This window comes from Lolium rigidum, chromosome 7 (assembly GCF_022539505.1).
Source record: "Lolium rigidum isolate FL_2022 chromosome 7, APGP_CSIRO_Lrig_0.1, whole genome shotgun sequence".
NCBI classification, from domain to species: Eukaryota; Viridiplantae; Streptophyta; class Magnoliopsida; order Poales; family Poaceae; genus Lolium; species Lolium rigidum.
In genome coordinates, this window is record NC_061514.1 from 227,373,992 (window position 1) to 227,391,855 (window position 17,864).

The 17,864-nt window shown below is 41.0% G+C and overlaps 1 protein-coding gene across 1 annotated transcript; it reads right to left on the reverse strand.

Annotated features, from left to right (window-relative positions):
* Positions 1-667: 667 nt before the first annotated feature.
* LOC124675040 (uncharacterized protein slr1919-like) lies at positions 668-8,260 on the reverse strand. Its single transcript, XM_047211101.1, has 13 exons — positions 7,941-8,260; positions 7,054-7,297; positions 6,910-6,951; positions 6,502-6,573; positions 6,036-6,171; positions 5,735-5,892; positions 4,624-4,702; positions 4,266-4,420; positions 3,798-3,959; positions 3,021-3,170; positions 2,239-2,499; positions 1,532-1,801; positions 668-1,117 (listed from the first exon to the last, which is right to left on the reverse strand). Exons 1-13 carry the CDS (start codon positions 8,099-8,101, stop codon positions 881-883), a joined length of 2,127 nt encoding a protein of 708 aa, XP_047067057.1. The 5' UTR covers positions 8,102-8,260; the 3' UTR covers positions 668-880.
* Positions 8,261-17,864: the final 9,604 nt, after the last annotated feature.

The window sequence follows — 17,864 nt, forward strand, 5'->3', positions numbered from 1 at the left end:
CATGTGCCGCGACAACACAATTTGCAAGTTTTTGGACTAAACTGCACCCGAATGACAAGTTTATAGACCACGGGTTCAATTACCTCCAGTAAAGCCATGATGTCTTAGGCCAGTAAAGCCGAAAAAGACATAAGCTGCTGGCCCCTTATCTGCAGTAGCGCTCTACTGATCCCGATCCGCAATCCTGATCCACCTTAGAGGCCTAGATTTAGCACTCGCTAGCAACTGACTTCCTAATGCCTCCTAATCCACTATAACAAGGCGTAGCTTGCGGCCTCGATGGTTGAATACAAGCAATCGTTCATGCTTTCTCTCATGCCTCCTTTACTTATGCCACTCATCCGCTCATTTTGCTTCACTTTATAGGGATGGCGCATGAGCATGTGCGACTGTGATCGTCTTTACAGCTCAACTCAGTGAAGCACATAAATATGTGAGTTGCCAAACGCACTGGAGCACATAAATATGTGACTTAATACACAGCGCAAACAATGGGCACTACAGAAAGCAAACAAGGCACGTGGATAGCAATATTGGCCCCACCTCTCGTATACCACGACAGCGTACGGTCATTCGGAGCATACCTCCACCTGATTATATATATATATAGATATATATATATATATATATATATATATATATATATATATATATATATTTGTGAACGTGAAGTTAAATTGTTCCTTGCAACATTTCTCAACATATTTTTGTCAACGTGTCCATTTTTGCCACGTACAGTAGTCCAGAGGAGAACACTGAAATGGAGCAATAAACATCCATAGCAAAACGGGTTGCAGCATTTCTAGCGAATTCTAAAATTAGCTTCTGGAGACTAAATTCCTATCACTATCAGACTGCACATTTGCATTCTTTGTTTTACCTATCTCGATTGCTTGTCCAGGTAGTTCAGGTATCTGGACATACAAATCCAGCACGTTTCTGGAACCTTATAACAGGAATGGTTCGCCAAGGCTAGGAATACATCAAGAATGAATCTTTGTGACTCAGGTCTCAGGACAGAACGGATTAGCATCGAACTCCATGCAGTTGGGGCCAAACTGGTTGCTTGACGAAAAGATTGAACACCATTTATCAACCTTCTGATCATTTTACTTCTCTACAAGTTCAAAAAGAGAAACCTTCAGTACATACACGCTTGGGGATAGTATACAAGTATTTAACACATTGAAGATATGCAATGCCACTAAAGAGTAGCTCATGCAGCTCAGAGGATCATCCTCTCTTTTGTTCTCTCTGAGCAAAGAGACCTGCTTTTTTCAGCGGTTCAGCAAACAGGCACTGCATGACTCCAAAGGATGCAATGCTGATGCAGCAGTGAATAGTGGAGCACAAATTTATGAAACAAGCAGGCAGTAAAGTAAGCTTCATGCGAATCTAAAATGACTGTTCTCAGCAAGGAGGATTGCCAGATATATACAATTAGGCAAGCCAGAACGAAAATTAGCCTTATATGTACAGTACTTCCTAATGTAGCTTCGGAAATTATAAATCATGAAAAACAATGACTAACCTCTGGAAGTTGCTCCCCTGTAGTTTCCTCTTCATCAAATATAAACGGAAATGTCGCTTCTTGCAAGAACGCATCAGAAGCCTTCACGATGTCCTGGATTAGGAAAACACGAACCCTCCAGCCTTTCCTCGATAAAATGAAATGAAAAAGGTCTTCTGTGGCTGCAACAACAGAATGCATATCAAACGATCTCCACTCAGAACTGCTGGCAGTATTTTCGTCTCCCTGTTTGTTTGAAGATTCTGACGCCTGTTGAGATATAGCTGCAATCTGCATACTAGAGGGAATTAGTGATGAGACGTAGTAAAAGAAAAGCTAGATAGCACAAGAATATCAACTAGACGGCTGTCAAATTAATTCTTGCTGATGCAAAATCAACACTATACTATATATTTCTTTTAGTCCCATGTGAGCTGATGTATGATATCACACGCTAAAAACAGCAAAATCTAAGGCCGGACGAATTTCAATAATATCTACATTAGAACTTTCAAGTGAAAATGTGATAAAAGGACTACCACAAATTTTAATTCATGCTCACGAAGATGAAATGGCAAAAAGAACTTAGAATTATAACCATGAAGCTGCTGCCATCGCAGACATCACAATAATTCTACTGTACCTTATAACGATTAAGGGTGCATTGCAGCCAACTCCAACAAGACAAGAAACAGGAAGTAAAAGCAAATAAACTAACAATTGCATACCAGGCGCTCCAGTCGATTCCATCTGATGGATCCATCATAACATATCAGAAGCTCCCTTAGTATTTTCCTCATATCGGGACTGGGGTCTGCAAGGAGCCTCCCGATGACAAATGGATATGCACTCTCAATAACTTTGAAATCAGGATCCAGTGCTTTTGCCGTCCCTTCTAAAGAACCCAGCGCTCTTATCACCAGTGCATAATCAGGAGGCAGGGAAAAATTGAAATCATACATGACATCATACAGATGGCTCATTACCCCCTTGTAAGAGAAGAAAGAGTTAGAATGCACCAAGTCATCCAGATTAGGAAACTAAAAGCAGGAACAGCATATGAAGGCAGCAACCATACACAACATTGAATGTCATAGAGACCACAGTCACCCAAGAGTGTATGTTAGAACCAGAAACACAGCTAATTACTTACAGAATGTCCAAACCTCCTCAGCAATTGTGCGGAGGGAAGGAAATGGCATTGCTCAATTAAATCTTTGATATCATGTCAAGTATATGTTTCAATGTGCATCTGAAAATTGTCGCTCCAGACATATAGCTTGACTGTGGCTATTACTAAAGCATGCACTTCTACGTGCCAGATTGTTTACTCAAGTTCCACAATATTGTTGCATATTTGACCTGTTTGTTAAGAATAATTAAGGGCTATAGTACATCTACACTTTTAACCCTGAACTATGATTAAGATGCCTGCATCCATTTATTTTGATGTTGCATCATACAATATAAATTCTCATTAACTATGATAGAATGAAGAACATTAACTAACCTGGAAATCATTTGATTGCCTCCTTCCATCATCAAAGGCAACCCTCAACGCGCTTGCAACTGCATGTAGGTCTGTTCCCTCGGGGACGAATCCCAGGGAATGGAAGTCGTTCGCCAAGCCCAAGGAGTCACGATTAACATAGTGCACAAGCTGAAACAAGTGAGCTCAGTTCCTCTAAATCCTACTACGTATTTGAAGAAAGCAGTACCGATGAAATCAACAAAGGGCGTATCAACCAGGAATAAAATATGTGCGCCATTTTCCTCAAACCACTAATAACTTGCTTACATGGTAGCACATATGTCCTAAAACATGCTCAGACCATTTATATTCTTAATCCAGAAATCAAGTAGCTGAATTCTTTCACATGCATAAGTACAGGTATATTGCTTCTCGCCTCTACATTTGCTGTGGCAGATACGGAATTACTTTCTCTTTGCTGAATTACAATCCATGCAAATTTCATACCTATACTAGGTTGTGTTAACTATGAAACATTATGCCTCAGTAAACTATCTCTTAGCAACGCTCCACATCTGTTTTTCTACTAGACGTGATCTAGCATAGAAGGAACATATAGGAAACTCTTCCCCAACCACCGAAGACCGTAAAATGAAAGCCTAAACCCAATAGATTTGAAATATAACAAATAACAGGATGGGGAATCAAAATATATCTGGTTTTACCATTAATCACTCTTTGTAGGATGCTCCAAACGGATGTAACAAGCGACAAGCAACAAGCATAGCCGCAAGTAACAAGATCAAGGAAGCTTACCATTTGTATGAGTCCTACTCGATAGTGTCTTGGAATATCACCCATCATACCAAAGTCAAAATATGCCAGAGATCCGTCTGCAGTAGCCACCAGATTACCTGGATGGGGGTCTGCATGGAAAAACCCATCTTCCAGAAGTTGTCTCAGCGAGCAATAGAGCCCCTGTCAAGTTCGTACAAAATATCAGCAGACAAAACAAGACAATGGCCTTCCAATGAAACCAACAAGACAGCTTTCAAACATAACAAATAAGTGAGGATGCTGAAAACGGTGAAGCACGCATTACGAAATAATCCAGATTCCGGCAGCTAATCTAGCATAGTGTACAAAACAATTCAACATTATTTACAAACTTATGCAGAAGTACATAGACCTAAAGTAGTTCCTAATCCTAAAAGAAAAGAAACTATTTAAGACAACATCAATCGTACCAATGTTGGTACACAATAAGGAACAATGCAAGCTTACCTCATCAATCATCCTTTTCCTGTTTAGATTGGCTTTGCTGATGCGCTCAGCATCAGTTAGCTTGATCCCGTCAATCCATTCCAGTGCTAATATAGATTTACGTGTATAATTCCAATAGACCTTTGGAACCTTGATACTTGTCCTGCCTTCACCACCTGAACCTAACAAGAAACTACGATCATGGCCTTACAGAGAGTTGCATATGTCAATTAATACGCATTGACTTCACAGCTGAAAAGATTATTGATGTTAAGAATCTGAGCATTTAGAAGACATTTTGAAAGCCCAGGCCGAGGATATGTATTTAGAAGACATTTTGACAATCGCTGATTGAATAAATGAAGATTTCAAAACTCACCATGAGAATAAAGGATCGCAAATCTTTCAGCATTTTTTGCTTCTAAAACATAATCGATCTCATCAAACATGTGCCTAACCTGTTGAAACAAAAGGTACATATGCTGAATTAACTATAATGCACCACATATCAAAGTCTAAGATCTTGGTCAGTGAAGCGTGCTAGAGGTCATCCACCCCAACTGGGTTCGAACTCCGAATGGCTAATTCCTCTCTAAAAGGAATCGCAAGAGCGCCTGGCCAAAGGATTTGGGGCAAAAAGTAAACCTATATTTTTATAGCAGAGCACATCAACTTCAATCAGATCATCGTATTCTGTTCTATACAAATATGTTCAAATTTCTTGGTGAACATATAATGTCCTTAACAGGATTTTGGGGAAACATATTGTAGAATTGCATGCACCAACCCAAAAAGCTTGAGGCATGGTGAAGGTGGGCAATAAACTTATACTTCAACACTCCCTCTCATGTGTAGTTCCCTCAGATCTAAACTTGGACCCAAAGTGGGATGCGCTTTTTTTATTTGAAATTTTGAACTGACACAGCCGGGTCATGAACTCAAGACCTCTTCGCTCTGATAACATATTGAAAGGCATGCATCAGCCAGTCACCCCGAAGCTCGAGCTGACGGAGAACGGGAGAAATTGAACAATGCACTTATACTTCAACACATATACGAATAATTATGCGTGTATGAAATTTAAAAGGCAATACATAAAGTATCAGATCAAACAAGTAACCCAGTGTTGTAAGTTTTCACTTACCGAGGACCATAACAAGTTGCCAAAATACCCAAGGCCATCATGCATGTTTAACGCATTTATTAACATAGTGCAATCCTAAGAGTACTACGGTTCTAACATGATATACAGATAATCCAAACAAAACCTACCATGCTGACAAAATAGCCTATGTGAATTTACACCAAAGTGGCCAGGATCCAAAGCTACGCAAGTATACGTATTACATATGTCAAACACTATATTCACTATGGATTAAGGGAGTATGGGGGAAACCAGCTTGGACCAAAATTAAAATACTCAGTGGACAATTCAGAAAATATAAGGGCAAAAGGGTCAAGATCAGAGTGAGAAAGATGTGAAAACTCACAATTTCATTAACAGCTACCAGTAAATCTTTGCGGGCCTTAGCAAATCGTTTTAGCTGTCCTCCAATCATATTGAAAAGGAGTGCATCTAAAGTCAACAAGGGCGCCATTCCAGGCCTCTGAACTTTGACTGCGACAAGCTCTCCAGAGTGTAGATGAGCTGCATGACTTGAAATATCAAAGGGATGCATTTCAATTTGGAGAACTCATGTCTGAAATATATACTGAAGGAAGCAAAATAAAATCATTGAAGAACCAGGGTGATACAAGAAAATAGCAAAAGCCTTATCAGGTACAACTAACCTTTGTATACTTGCCCCAGTGATGCTGCCGCAACTGGCTCTGGGCTGATATCGGCGAATAGATCAGAAATTCGAGAGCCCAGTTCAGACTCAATAGTCCTGACTGCTATACGAGTTGGAAATGGTGGTATTTGATCCTAATGAGATGGTTGTCAGTAAACAGAGTGAAATAAAATCAATTATTAAAAGATAAAAGCTACTGTCCTCAGCTTCGAGATTTCGAATTTAGTGCTGTTAATTACAGAAAATTTCATTTCCCCATCAAGATTGATCTACTGCTATTTTAGGATCTCAACTTTTCAGTGGCCATATATTATTCCTCAATTCCAGGACCCTATATCTATCTCTAATCCAAGGTCTCAGCATTCCGGTGCAAAGAAACTAAAGCTTGGCATAAATAGGTATATTCCTACAACAGTGTTGGTTGACAGTCAGGTGAAACTATGGAATACACAATGACACGCTACCTGAAGCTTCGAGAGCTCTTGACAATATGCGCTGGGCAATATATCAGGTCGCGTGCTCAATGCCTGTCCAAGCTGCATGGTGTGAAAGGTTAAGACAAAGGATAAGATTATAAACTCTCAACAATAACTAGGGGAAAGGATAACATCTTAGACAGTATAATAAACCAACCAAGACCATATGTTGGACATTAAGATGCAATCCACATGTCCACCACTATAGCAAATCCATATGAACAGTTCAAAGGTTGAGTGACTAACATTATGCTAATCGTAGAGGTTCTGATACTCACAATAAAACATTGACAATACGTAAAAGGTAAGCAACAATAATATAACATAAAAAAATTATGCCGCATCGTAGCGATCTCCCATTGCTTATCATTTTCTGCAGACATTGTTGTGGCCTACCTTGATGTAAAATGGCCCCAAGCGTATCAAAGTCTCTCGGAACTGAAACAAGGAAAATGGCAAACCGCAAACATGACACTCAGTTACTCTGCCAATAGAACAAGTAGGCAAGGGAAAGGAAGGAAAGTGGGACAAGAAAACTACCTTCTCAGCTCGTTTATGCATGTCACTGAGCAGTAAATGCCAGACAGTAAGCTTCACGACATGAAAAGAAATGGTTGCTGCCCTGTACAGCGCAAGGAATGGACCAAAGCCACGGTCTGCAAAGAGCGTACGGGAACTTGAACCCAAGATTCTTCCGAACTGGGTTTCCAGCGACTCCTTTCTGATCTTTGCGTATTCTGATGATGGCCTCCCACCATGCACGCTTGTGAATGCACTTGAATAGCTACAAAACAGGACACGACAGCCCTAAGAATCATGTGCCTAGACAGTAATGCTTGAACTGATTGACCTGAGGTTGGAGTAGCGTGAATTTTTCCTCCACTTATCGAATGGAATAAACAAGATAATGTTGCATTACCCAGATTGATTAATTGGAATTTAGAATTTCAAGTGCGGTTACGAAATGTTGGGGAGAACCATGTTTATCGGAGGAGTGATGATGAAGCTGTATACATTCATCTTTGAGATCCATGTGAAATCCTTGCACAGTATTCAGTTCCAAAAATGGTGTACATTCATCTTTGAGTTATGCAGGTCCGTATCATCTATGGACGCAAAACGCTAGAACTAACGAAGGGAGTTATCGGTTTACATGGTTTGTCGAAATTGGGCGGTGCTGAATAAGAAAGAACCTTCAAAGTGCATTGCAGGACTACTTGACAGTGGAAGTAAGCATATTCAATTGCCCTCTTCCTTCATCTACGTCTACCTACATTATTACACATGCCGGGCATCCATCCAAAATTCCAAATACTAGACCTGAATTATTTGCTCTATGCCTAGGTACATTATTACGCATATTAGTACGGCAGGGAGTCCTGCGGGGTTTCGAAAATTCCAAATGGACCTGAATTTGATGTTATTACCTCCTGACAGGTGAGGCGGCGGAGAAGGGCCGCGGAGAGGGATCAGCGTTGGCGCCGTAGGGCTGGAGGGAGCGGAGGAGGAGGAGGCCGTGGCGGTGGCGGTGGCGGGCGAGGTCGGCGCCGCGGGAGAGGAGGGGGAGCCGCGAGGTGGGGCCCGCCATGGCCGGGATCTCATCGGCTACGCATGCAGCTCCGGCTTCCCCCGAGCAGAGAGGTCAGAGAGGAAAATGCTGGGTTTTTGGGAAGGAAGGACGGAGGGAGGGGAGCGTTGCTTGGGAAGGAGGGAGAGAGGAGGGAGGAGGCGGCGCCACGTGACCGGACAGGGGCCAGGTGGTGGTCTGCTTCTTTCTTGCTCGGTGCCGGCGCCGGTGCCGGTGCGGTGCTGGGCCGCTGACCTCTTGCGAAGCTACAGCACCGACCCCAGTTTGGTGGACAGGCCGGATCGGTTTTAGCCCAAGCTTGCCCTAGCAAATCTTTGGCAAACTCTATTTAACGCCTTAAGCGTCAGTTGTCACCGCGAGAGACCCGTGACAGGAGAGTAGTGGGCCAAAGCCCGGTTAGTGTCCAACTGTGGCAGCAGATGGAAGAGACGATGCAGCGACTGGGGAGACGGCACATCGACCTCGCCGCAGACGTTGCTGGAGGGGTGGGTCCATTGCAGCTGGCCATAGCGTCGCCGACAATAAGGCTTAGGGTTCAAGGTGTGGGATCATCTGCTTTGGAGAAGGGGGGCTTTAGATGGAGGCCAGGGGTGGCGGGAGACCGACAGTGGGATGAGGATAAAGGACGGTGGGGCAACGCCTGTCGTGGGTGGGGACAACAACAAGGGGTTCAGCTGACGACAGCAGGCGGGGGGGTGACGGAAAGTAGTTAGCCAATTTGGTGAGCAGGTTGAATTGCACTAAAGGTGACGATTGTGAGGCGTGAAAGATGGGCATCGCCCGCGTTTGTTTCACTTCAGGCGTTGTTGCCCTAGTCGACGCTAAACACGTCAAATAGAAGGACACCAAAACTTTGGCTAGCCAAATTTTTGGCCGAATTTACTTTGCCCAATCTTTCTCTAAAATACATTGTGGAAATGTGTGCCACCTTGTAGAAAAGTAAACCAAGCTGCTAATATAATGTTCGGAGGCATTCACACGTACCTACCCAGGTGAATTGTGTACCTCCCACGTATACTTGTGTGAAATATCGAGATGTCATTTTGGATATAAAGGGGTTTTTAACAGTTATTATATTTTTATATTGAATAAACGAGGAACTAAACTAATGTTTATTTTTCAAGCATAGACCATAAATATGCTACGAAACTCAATTCACCTCTCAGGTCCTCCACCAAAAAATCATATTTTTTTTGGTAAACATATTTAACAAAAAATTACGCATGTACATCTCGAGGATGTATGTGTGTTCGTACTTTTTCGCGAAAACCGATATTTTATGGTCAATGTAAAAAATATAAAACATGTCTCAGAAAAAAACTTATTTTAGTATCAAATTTTATTTTTTACATGGCCCAAAAGACAAGTCAATTTCATGTAAAGAGTGCGTGCCCCCGTAGCATATGGATGTACATGATACGTCTCAAACGTATCTATAATTTCTTATGTTCCATGCTACTTTTATGATGATACTCACATGTTTTATACACATTATATGTCATTATTATGTGTTTTCCGGAACTAACCTATTGACGAGATGCCGAAGTGCCAGTTGCTGTTTTCTGCTGTTTTTGGTTTCTGAAATCCTAGTAAGGAAATATTCTCGGAATCGGACAAAATCAACGCCCAGCATCTTAGAAATCCACGAAGCTTCCAGAACACCCGAGAGCCACCGCGAGGGGGCCACAGGGCCACCAGATGATAGGGCGGCGCGGCCCAGGGGGGCGCCCCCCTATTGTGTGGCGCCCCCGTCAGCCTTCCGACTCCGCCTCTTCGCCTATTTAAAGGTCTCTGACCTAAAACCTCGAGACGAAAAAGTCACGGTACGAGAAACCTTCCAGAGCCGCCGCCATCGCGAAGCCAAGATCTGGGGGACAGGAGTCTCTGTTCCGGCACGCCGCCGGGACGGGGAAGTGCCCCCGGAAGGCATCTCCATCGGCACCACCGCCATCTTCATCACCGCCGTCGTCTCCCATGAGGAGGGAGTAGTTCTCCATCGAGGCTAAGGGCTGTACCGGTAGCTATGTGGTTGATCTCTCTCCTATGTGCTTCAATACAATGATCGCATGAGCTGCCTTACATGATTGAGATTCATATGAGTTTTGTATCACTATTCATCTATGTGTTACTCTAGTGATGTTATTAAAGTACTCTATTCCTCCTCCATGGTGTAAAGGTGACAGTGTGTGCATCATGTAGTACTTGGCGTAGGTTATGATTGTAATCTCTTGTAGATTATGAAGTTAATTATTGCTATGATAGTATTGATGTGATCTATTCCTCCTTCATAGTGTGATGGTGACAGTGTGCATGCTATGTTAGTACTTGGTGTAATGCAATGATCTATCATGCACTCTAAGGTTATTTAAATATGAACATCGAATGTTGTGGAGCTTGTTAACTCCGGCATTGAGGTGCTCTTGTAGTCCTACGCAATTAGTGGTGTTCATCATCCAACAAGAGAGTGTAGAGTGGTTTTATTATGTGATCAATGTTGAGAGTGTCCACTAGTGAAAGTATGATCCCTAGGCCTTATTTCTAAGCATCGAAACTTCGTTTGTTTACTATTATGTTGCATGTTTACTCGCTGACATATTTTATTCAGATTGCTATTACCACTCATATACATCCATATTACTTGTATTTCACTATCTCTTCGCCGAACTAGTGCACCTATACATCTGACAAGTGTATTAGGTGTGTTGGGGACACAAGAGACTTCTTGTATCGTGATTGCGGGGTTGCTTGAGAGGGATATCTTTGACCTCTTCCTCCCCGAGTTCGATAAACCTTGGGTGATTCACTTAAGGAAACTTGCCGCTGTTCTACAAACCTCTCGCTCTTGGAGGCCCAACACTATCTACAGGAATAGAAGCGTGCGTAGACATCAAGCACTTTTCCGCGGCGTCGTTGCCGGGGAGGAAAGGTAAAAGCACTCATACTCCGGTCCCGTGTAACTAAGTACTTTTCTCGTTGCCGTTGTGTGTGTGCTCAAAGTTATTTCCTTTAGATCCCGCAATTGCATCTTTTTGTTTCTTGTTAAACACTAGTAAGGCATAATGGAAAACATCTCGTGAGCTTTTTGTACTATTTCCCGAGTCAAGACATGAATGGTTTAATGCGAAAATTTAAAAACCTATGGAACCTTATTTGCATGCTAGTAGTAATATTAGTATGAACGCTTTGAACACCATTGTTGATAATGATATAGAAAATTCTAAGCTTGGGGAGGTCGGTTTTGATGAAAATGATCTCTTTAGCCCTCCGGGTATTGAGGAGAAAGTTTATGTTGATTATGATATGCCTCCCATATATGATGATTATAATGATAGTGGTCTTTTGGTGCCGCCTACTTTTTTTTTTGAAAAGGGAAAAACCCGGCTTCTGCATCGTGATGATGCACACAGCCTTTTATTAAGAAACCAGTAATCGTTGTTCAGTACTTATTACATCTCAAGAATCTCCTAAAGTCGATACAAAAATCAACCAGCGAAAAAAGGAAAATGACAGGAGACGACTATGCATCCTCTAGTCGACTAATATGCTGCCAGCCTAGCCCGGCACAAGATATCCCGAGCGACCGTCCGGAGCCGTGTGCATCCGTAAGCCATGACATCCCGTTGCTCCGGTGGTGAGAGGAGAGCCCGTAGTTGGATCCAATGCACCATGGTGAAGATAACCTCGTAAAAAATTGAAATTTTTCTTGTTGTTAAAGATTATATCATTGCGGCATCTCCATATTGACCAACATAAGGCCGATACACCAATGCGTATTAAAACCTTGGATTGTTTGTCAACTCCTTTTAACCAATTTCCAAACATATTTGTAATATTGGTTGGTGGAGGGAGATTATGAGTAAAATTAACAGTTCGCCATATTAGTTTAGCAAATGGGCATGTTAGGAATAAGTGTTCTACCGTCTCTTGTTCTCCGCAAAAACACATTTAGTACACCCGCACCATTGTCTCTTTGCTAAATTATCTTTTGTCAATAGCACCTTATTACTCAGGAACCACATGAAAAATTTAATTTTAGGGGGATTTTCATCTTCCAAAGATATTTCCGCAAGTAAGTTGTATGATCATTCATAAGATCCTCATACATAGATTTGACCGTAAACAACCATTAATTGTTAGTTTCCACATGAAACAATCTGGTTAATTATTCAAATTTACCATTATTAGTGTTTGACATAAGTGTAGCCACGCCGTCCATTTATTACCGTATAGCACACGTCCGAAACCAATGTTTAGTGGTGCTTGTGCCAATACATGAGCCACTAACACATTCTTATGGTTCACAATATTATATAAAGATGGGTATTGAGTAGCTAATGAGGATTCTCCTAACCAAATATCTTCCCAAAATCTTGTCGTAGCACCATTTCCAATTTTAAAATATCCTTTACGAAAAAAATCGTCTTTTACCCGCATGAGTCCCTTCCAAAAAGGGGAATCAGTCGGTTTTGCTCGCACCTCAAGCAAGGGTTTTTTGGCTGAGGTATTTATTATGTAGCAACTCTTGCCACACCCTTCCTCATTTAGTAGTTTAAAGAGCCATTTACTCAATAAACATCTATTTTTGAGTTCAAGAACCTCAATACCTAAACCTCCTTGATCTTTTGGTCGGCAGATTATGTTCCATCTTGTGAGTCTATATTTTCTCTTAGCTTCATCTTTTGGTGCCGCCTACTATGGAGAGTAAATTTTATTATGATTATACTATACCTCCTACACTTGATGAGAATAATAATGATAGCTACTTTGTTGAATTTGCTCCCACTACAACTAATAAAATTGATTATGCTTATGTGGAAAGTAATAATTTTATGCATGAGACTCATGATAAGAATGTTTCATTTGATAGTTATATTGTTGAGTTTGTTCATGATGCTACTGAAAATCGTTATGAGAGAGGAAAATATGGTTGTAGAAATTTTCATGTTACTAAAACACCTCTCTATATGCTGAAATTTTTGAAGTTACACTTGTTTTATCTTTCTATGCTTGTTGCATTATGCTTCATGAATTTGTTTATTTACAAGATTCCTTTTCATAGGAAGTGGGTTAGGCTTAAATTTGTTTTGAATTTGCTTCTTGATGCTCTCTTTTGCTTCAACTCTTATTTCTTGCGAGTGCATCATTAAAACTGCTGAGCCCATCTTAATGGCTATAAAGAAAGCACTTCTTGGGAGATAACCCATGTCTTTATTTTACTACAGTACTTTTGTTTTATATTTGAGTCTTGGAAGTTGTTACTACTCTAGCAACCTCTCCTTATCTTTATTTTATTGCATTGTTGTGCCAAGTAAAGTCCTTGATAGTAAAGTCAATACTAGATTTGGATTATCGCGCGTAAACAGATTTCTTGTTGTCACGAATTTCAATATGCCTCTCTGTAGGTAACTCGTAAACATCTTCCAATTTACGTGCGTGATCCTCGGATATGTACGCAACTTTCATTCAATTTGGGCATTTTCATCTCGAGCAAGTCTCGGTGCCTCTTTAAAATTCGTCTTTACTGACCGTTCTGTTTTGACAGATTCTGCCTTTTATTTCGCATTGCCTCGTTTTGCTATGTTTGATGGATTTCTTTGTTCCATTAACTTTCAGTAGCTTCGTGCAATGTCCAGAAGTGTTAAGAATGATTATGTCACCTCTCGAATATATGAATTATGCAATCGACCCTCTAATGAGTTTGTTTTAAGTTTGGTGTGGAGGAAGTTTTCAAGGGTCAAGAGAGGAGGATGATATACTATGATCAAGAAGAGTGAAGAGTCTAAGCTTGGGGATGCCCCCGTGGTTCATCCCTGGATATTTCAAGAAGACTCAAGCATCTAAGCTTGGGGATGCCCAAGGCATCCCCTTCTTCATCGACAAATTATCAGGTTTCTTCTCTTGAAACTATATTTTTATTCAGTCACATCTTATGTATTTTACTTGGAGCGTCTGTTTGTTTTTGTTTTTGTTTGAATAAAATATGATCCATCATGCTTGTGTGGGAGAGAGACACGCTCCGCTGTTGCTTATGAACACATGTGTTTTTAGCTTTATTTTTAATGTTCATTGCGAAAGTTGGACTATTTCATTCAATGTTATATGGTTGGAAATGGAAAATGCCGCATGTGGTAAATGGTTTAATGTCTTGAATAATTTGATACTTGGCAATTGTTGTGCTCATATAGATCATGTTTAAGCTCTTGCATCATGTACCTTGTACTCATTAATGAATAACTACATAGAGCTTGTTAAAATTTGGTTTGCATGATTGATCTCTAGAGTCTAGATATTTTCTCGAGTTGAGGTGTTTGAACAACAAGGAGACAATATAAAGTCTTATAATAGTTACAATATTTTCATATGTGAGATTTGCTGCACCTTTTATACTTGAGTTTGCTTCAAACAACCTTGCTAGCCTAGCCTTGTATTGAGAGGAATTCTTCTCGTGCATCCAAATCATTGAGCCAATAACCATGCCATTTGTGTCCACCATACCTACCTACTACATGGTATTTCTCCGCCATTCCAAAGTAAATTACTTGAGTGCTACCTTTAAAATTTCTATTCTTTGCCTTTGCAATACATAGCTCATGGGACAAATAGCCTTAAAAACTATTGTGGTGAAGAATATGTACTTATGTGTCTTATTTCTTAATAAGTTGCTTGTTGAGCGGTAACCATGTTTCTGGGGACGCCATCAACTCTTTTACCTTTGTTGAATATCATGTGAGTTGCTATGCATGTTCGTCTTGTCTGAAGTAAGGGCGATTTTCATAATCAAGTGGTTTGAGTATGCATACTATTAGAGAAGAACATTGGGCCGCTAACTAAAGCCATGATTCATGGTGGAAGTTTCAGTTTGGACAACTAATCCTCAATCTCTTATGAGAATTTTAATTGTTGTTGAATGCTCATGCATTAAAGAGGAGTCCATTATCTGTTGTCTATGTTGTCCCGGTATGGATGTCTAAGTTGAGAATAACCAAAAGCGAGAAATCCAATGCGAGCTTTCTCCTTAGACCTTTGTACAGGCGGCATAGAGGTACCCCTTTGTGAAACTTGGTTGAAACATATGCTATGCAATTATAATCCATGTTAATCCAAGCTAATTAGGACAAGGTGCGAGCACTATTGGTATACTATGCATGAGGCTTGCAACTTATAGGATATCTTATACATAACACATATGCTTTATTACTACCGTTGACAAAATTGTTTCTTGTTTTCAAAATGAAAAGCTCTAGCACAAATATAGTAATCAATGCTTCCCTCTGCGAAGGGCCTATCTTTTACTTTATGTTGAGTCAGTTTACCCATTCTTTCTATCTCAGAAGCAAACACTTGTGTCAACTGTGTGCATTGATTCTTACATGTTTGCCTATTGCACTTGTTATATTGCTTTATGTTGACAATTATCCATGAGATATGCATGTTGAAAGTTGAAAGTAACCGCTGAAACTTAATCTTCCTTTGTGTTGCTCCAATGCCTTTACTTTGAATCTATTGCTTTATGAGTTAACTCTTATGCAAGACTTATTGATGCTTGTCTTGAAAGTACTATTCATGAAAAGTCTTTGCTATATGGTTCAATTGTTTATTCATTGTCTTTACCATTGCTTCGAATCGCTGCATTCATCTCATATGCTTTACAATAGTATTGATCAAGATTATGATAGCATGTCACTTCAGAAATTATCTTTGTTATCGTTTACCTACTCGAGGGCGAGTAGGAACTAAGCTTGGGGATGTTTGATACGTCTCAAATGTATCTATAATTTCTTATGTTCCATGCTACTTTTATGATGATATTCACATGTTTTATACACATTATATGTCATTATTATGCGTTTTCTGGAACTAACCTATTGACGAGATGCCGAAGTGCTAGTTGCTGTTTTCTGCTGTTTTTGGTTTCAGAAATCCTAGTAAGGAAATATTCTCGGAATCGGACGAAATCAACGCCCAGCATCTTAGAAATCCACGAAGCTTCCAGAACACCCGAGAGCCACCAGAGGGGGGCCACAGGGCCACTAGATGATAGGGCGGCGCGGCCCCTATTGTGTGGCGCCCCCATCAGCCTTCCGACTCCGCCTCTTCGCCTATTTAAAGGTCCCTGACCTAAAACCTCAAGACAAAAAAACCACGGTACGAGAAACCTTCCAGAGCCGCCGCCATCGCGAAGCCAAGATCTGGGGGACAGGAGTCTCTGTTCCGGCACGCCGCCGGGACGGGGAAGTGCCCCGGAAGGCATCTCCATCGACACCACCGCCATCTTCATCACCGCTGCTGTCTCCCATGAGGAGGGAGTAGTTCTCCATCGAGGCTAAGGGCTGTACCGGTAGCTATGTGGTTGATCTCTCTCCTATGTACTTCAATACAATGATCTCATGAGCTGCCTTACATGATTGAGATTCATATGAGTTTTGTATCACTATTCATCTATGTGTTACTCTAGTGATGTTATTAAAGTACTCTATTCCTCCTCCATGGTGTAAAGGTGACAGTGTGTGCATCATGTAGTACTTGGCGTAGGTTATGATTGTAATCTCTTGTAGATTATGAAGTTAATTATTTCTATGATAGTATTGATGTGATCTATTCCTCCTTCATAGTGTCATGGTGACCGTGTGCATGCTATGTTAGTACTTGGTGTAATTGCAATGATCTATCATGCACTCTAAGGTTATTTAAATATGAACATCGAATGTTGTGGAGCTTGTTAACTCCGGCATTGAGGTGCTCTTGTAGCCCTACGCAATTAGTGGTGTTCATCATCCAACAAGAGAGTCTAGAGTGGTTTTATTATGTGATCAATGTTGAGAGTGTCCACTAGTGAAAGTATGATCCCTAGGCCTTATTTCTAAGCATCGAAACTTCGTTTGTTTACTGTTCTGTTGCATGTTTACTCGCTGCCATATTTTATTCAGATTGCTATTACCACTCATATACATCCATATTACTTGTATTTCACTATCTCTTCGCCGAACTAGTGCACCTATACATCTGACAAGTGTATTAGGTGTGTTGGGGACACAAGAGACTTCTTGTATCGTGATTGCAGGGTTGCTTGAGAGGGATATCTTTGACCTCTTCCTCCCTGAGTTCGATAAACCTTGGGTGATTCACTTAAGGGAAATTTGCTGTTGTTCTACAAACCTCTGCTCTTGGAGGCCCAACACTTTCTACAGGAATAGAAGCGTGCGTAGACATCAGTACACATGAATTTTTCGTTTGGAATTTTTTACATTTTAAAATGTATCAAAAATGCATTTCAAAATAAAGGGAAATATGCACCCAATAGCCAAAACATCACTTTCTATGTGCTAGACTTAACTAAGTGCACCAATAATTTAAGCTAAGCAAGAAGAACACAAGGCATATTTCACAAGTCACAAACAAGATTTAAATATTCTTTTTTTGAATGAAGGCAAAAGCTTTGTCTTATCTATTAATTAAGAAGAAGAACGTGTCCATTTAATTTGAGGGAAACCAGGCGAAAACCGATACAATCAGGGCCTAGCCCACCCGAACATCAACACCACAGGGCCACGCCCTCCCTAGCCGACGACACATTGGAGACTACAAAAGGACGCCAACCACACGAACACAACCAACAGTGACCTGCTCCACCAAAACTAGTCGATCACCCACCACTGCCAAACAGAAGAAGTTGTGTCTGTTGCGAGAGGAACTGACCCGGGACGCTCTTACAAAGGGGGAGAAGACTGCAACCACAAGACCCTGCGCTAGAAGTGCCCGATAC

Coding starts and splice junctions, on each gene's coding strand:
- LOC124675040 (XM_047211101.1), bottom strand. CDS start 8,101: ATGGCGGGCCCCACCTCGCGGCTCCCCCTCCTCTCCCGCGGCGCCGAC. Junction 3,171..3,797: donor GAGTAGGACTCATACAAATG/GTAAGCTTCCTT, acceptor CACTTGTTTCAG/CTTGTGCACTATGTTAATCG. Junction 1,802..2,238: donor GGAATCGACTGGAGCGCCTG/GTATGCAATTGT, acceptor TCTAGTATGCAG/ATTGCAGCTATATCTCAACA.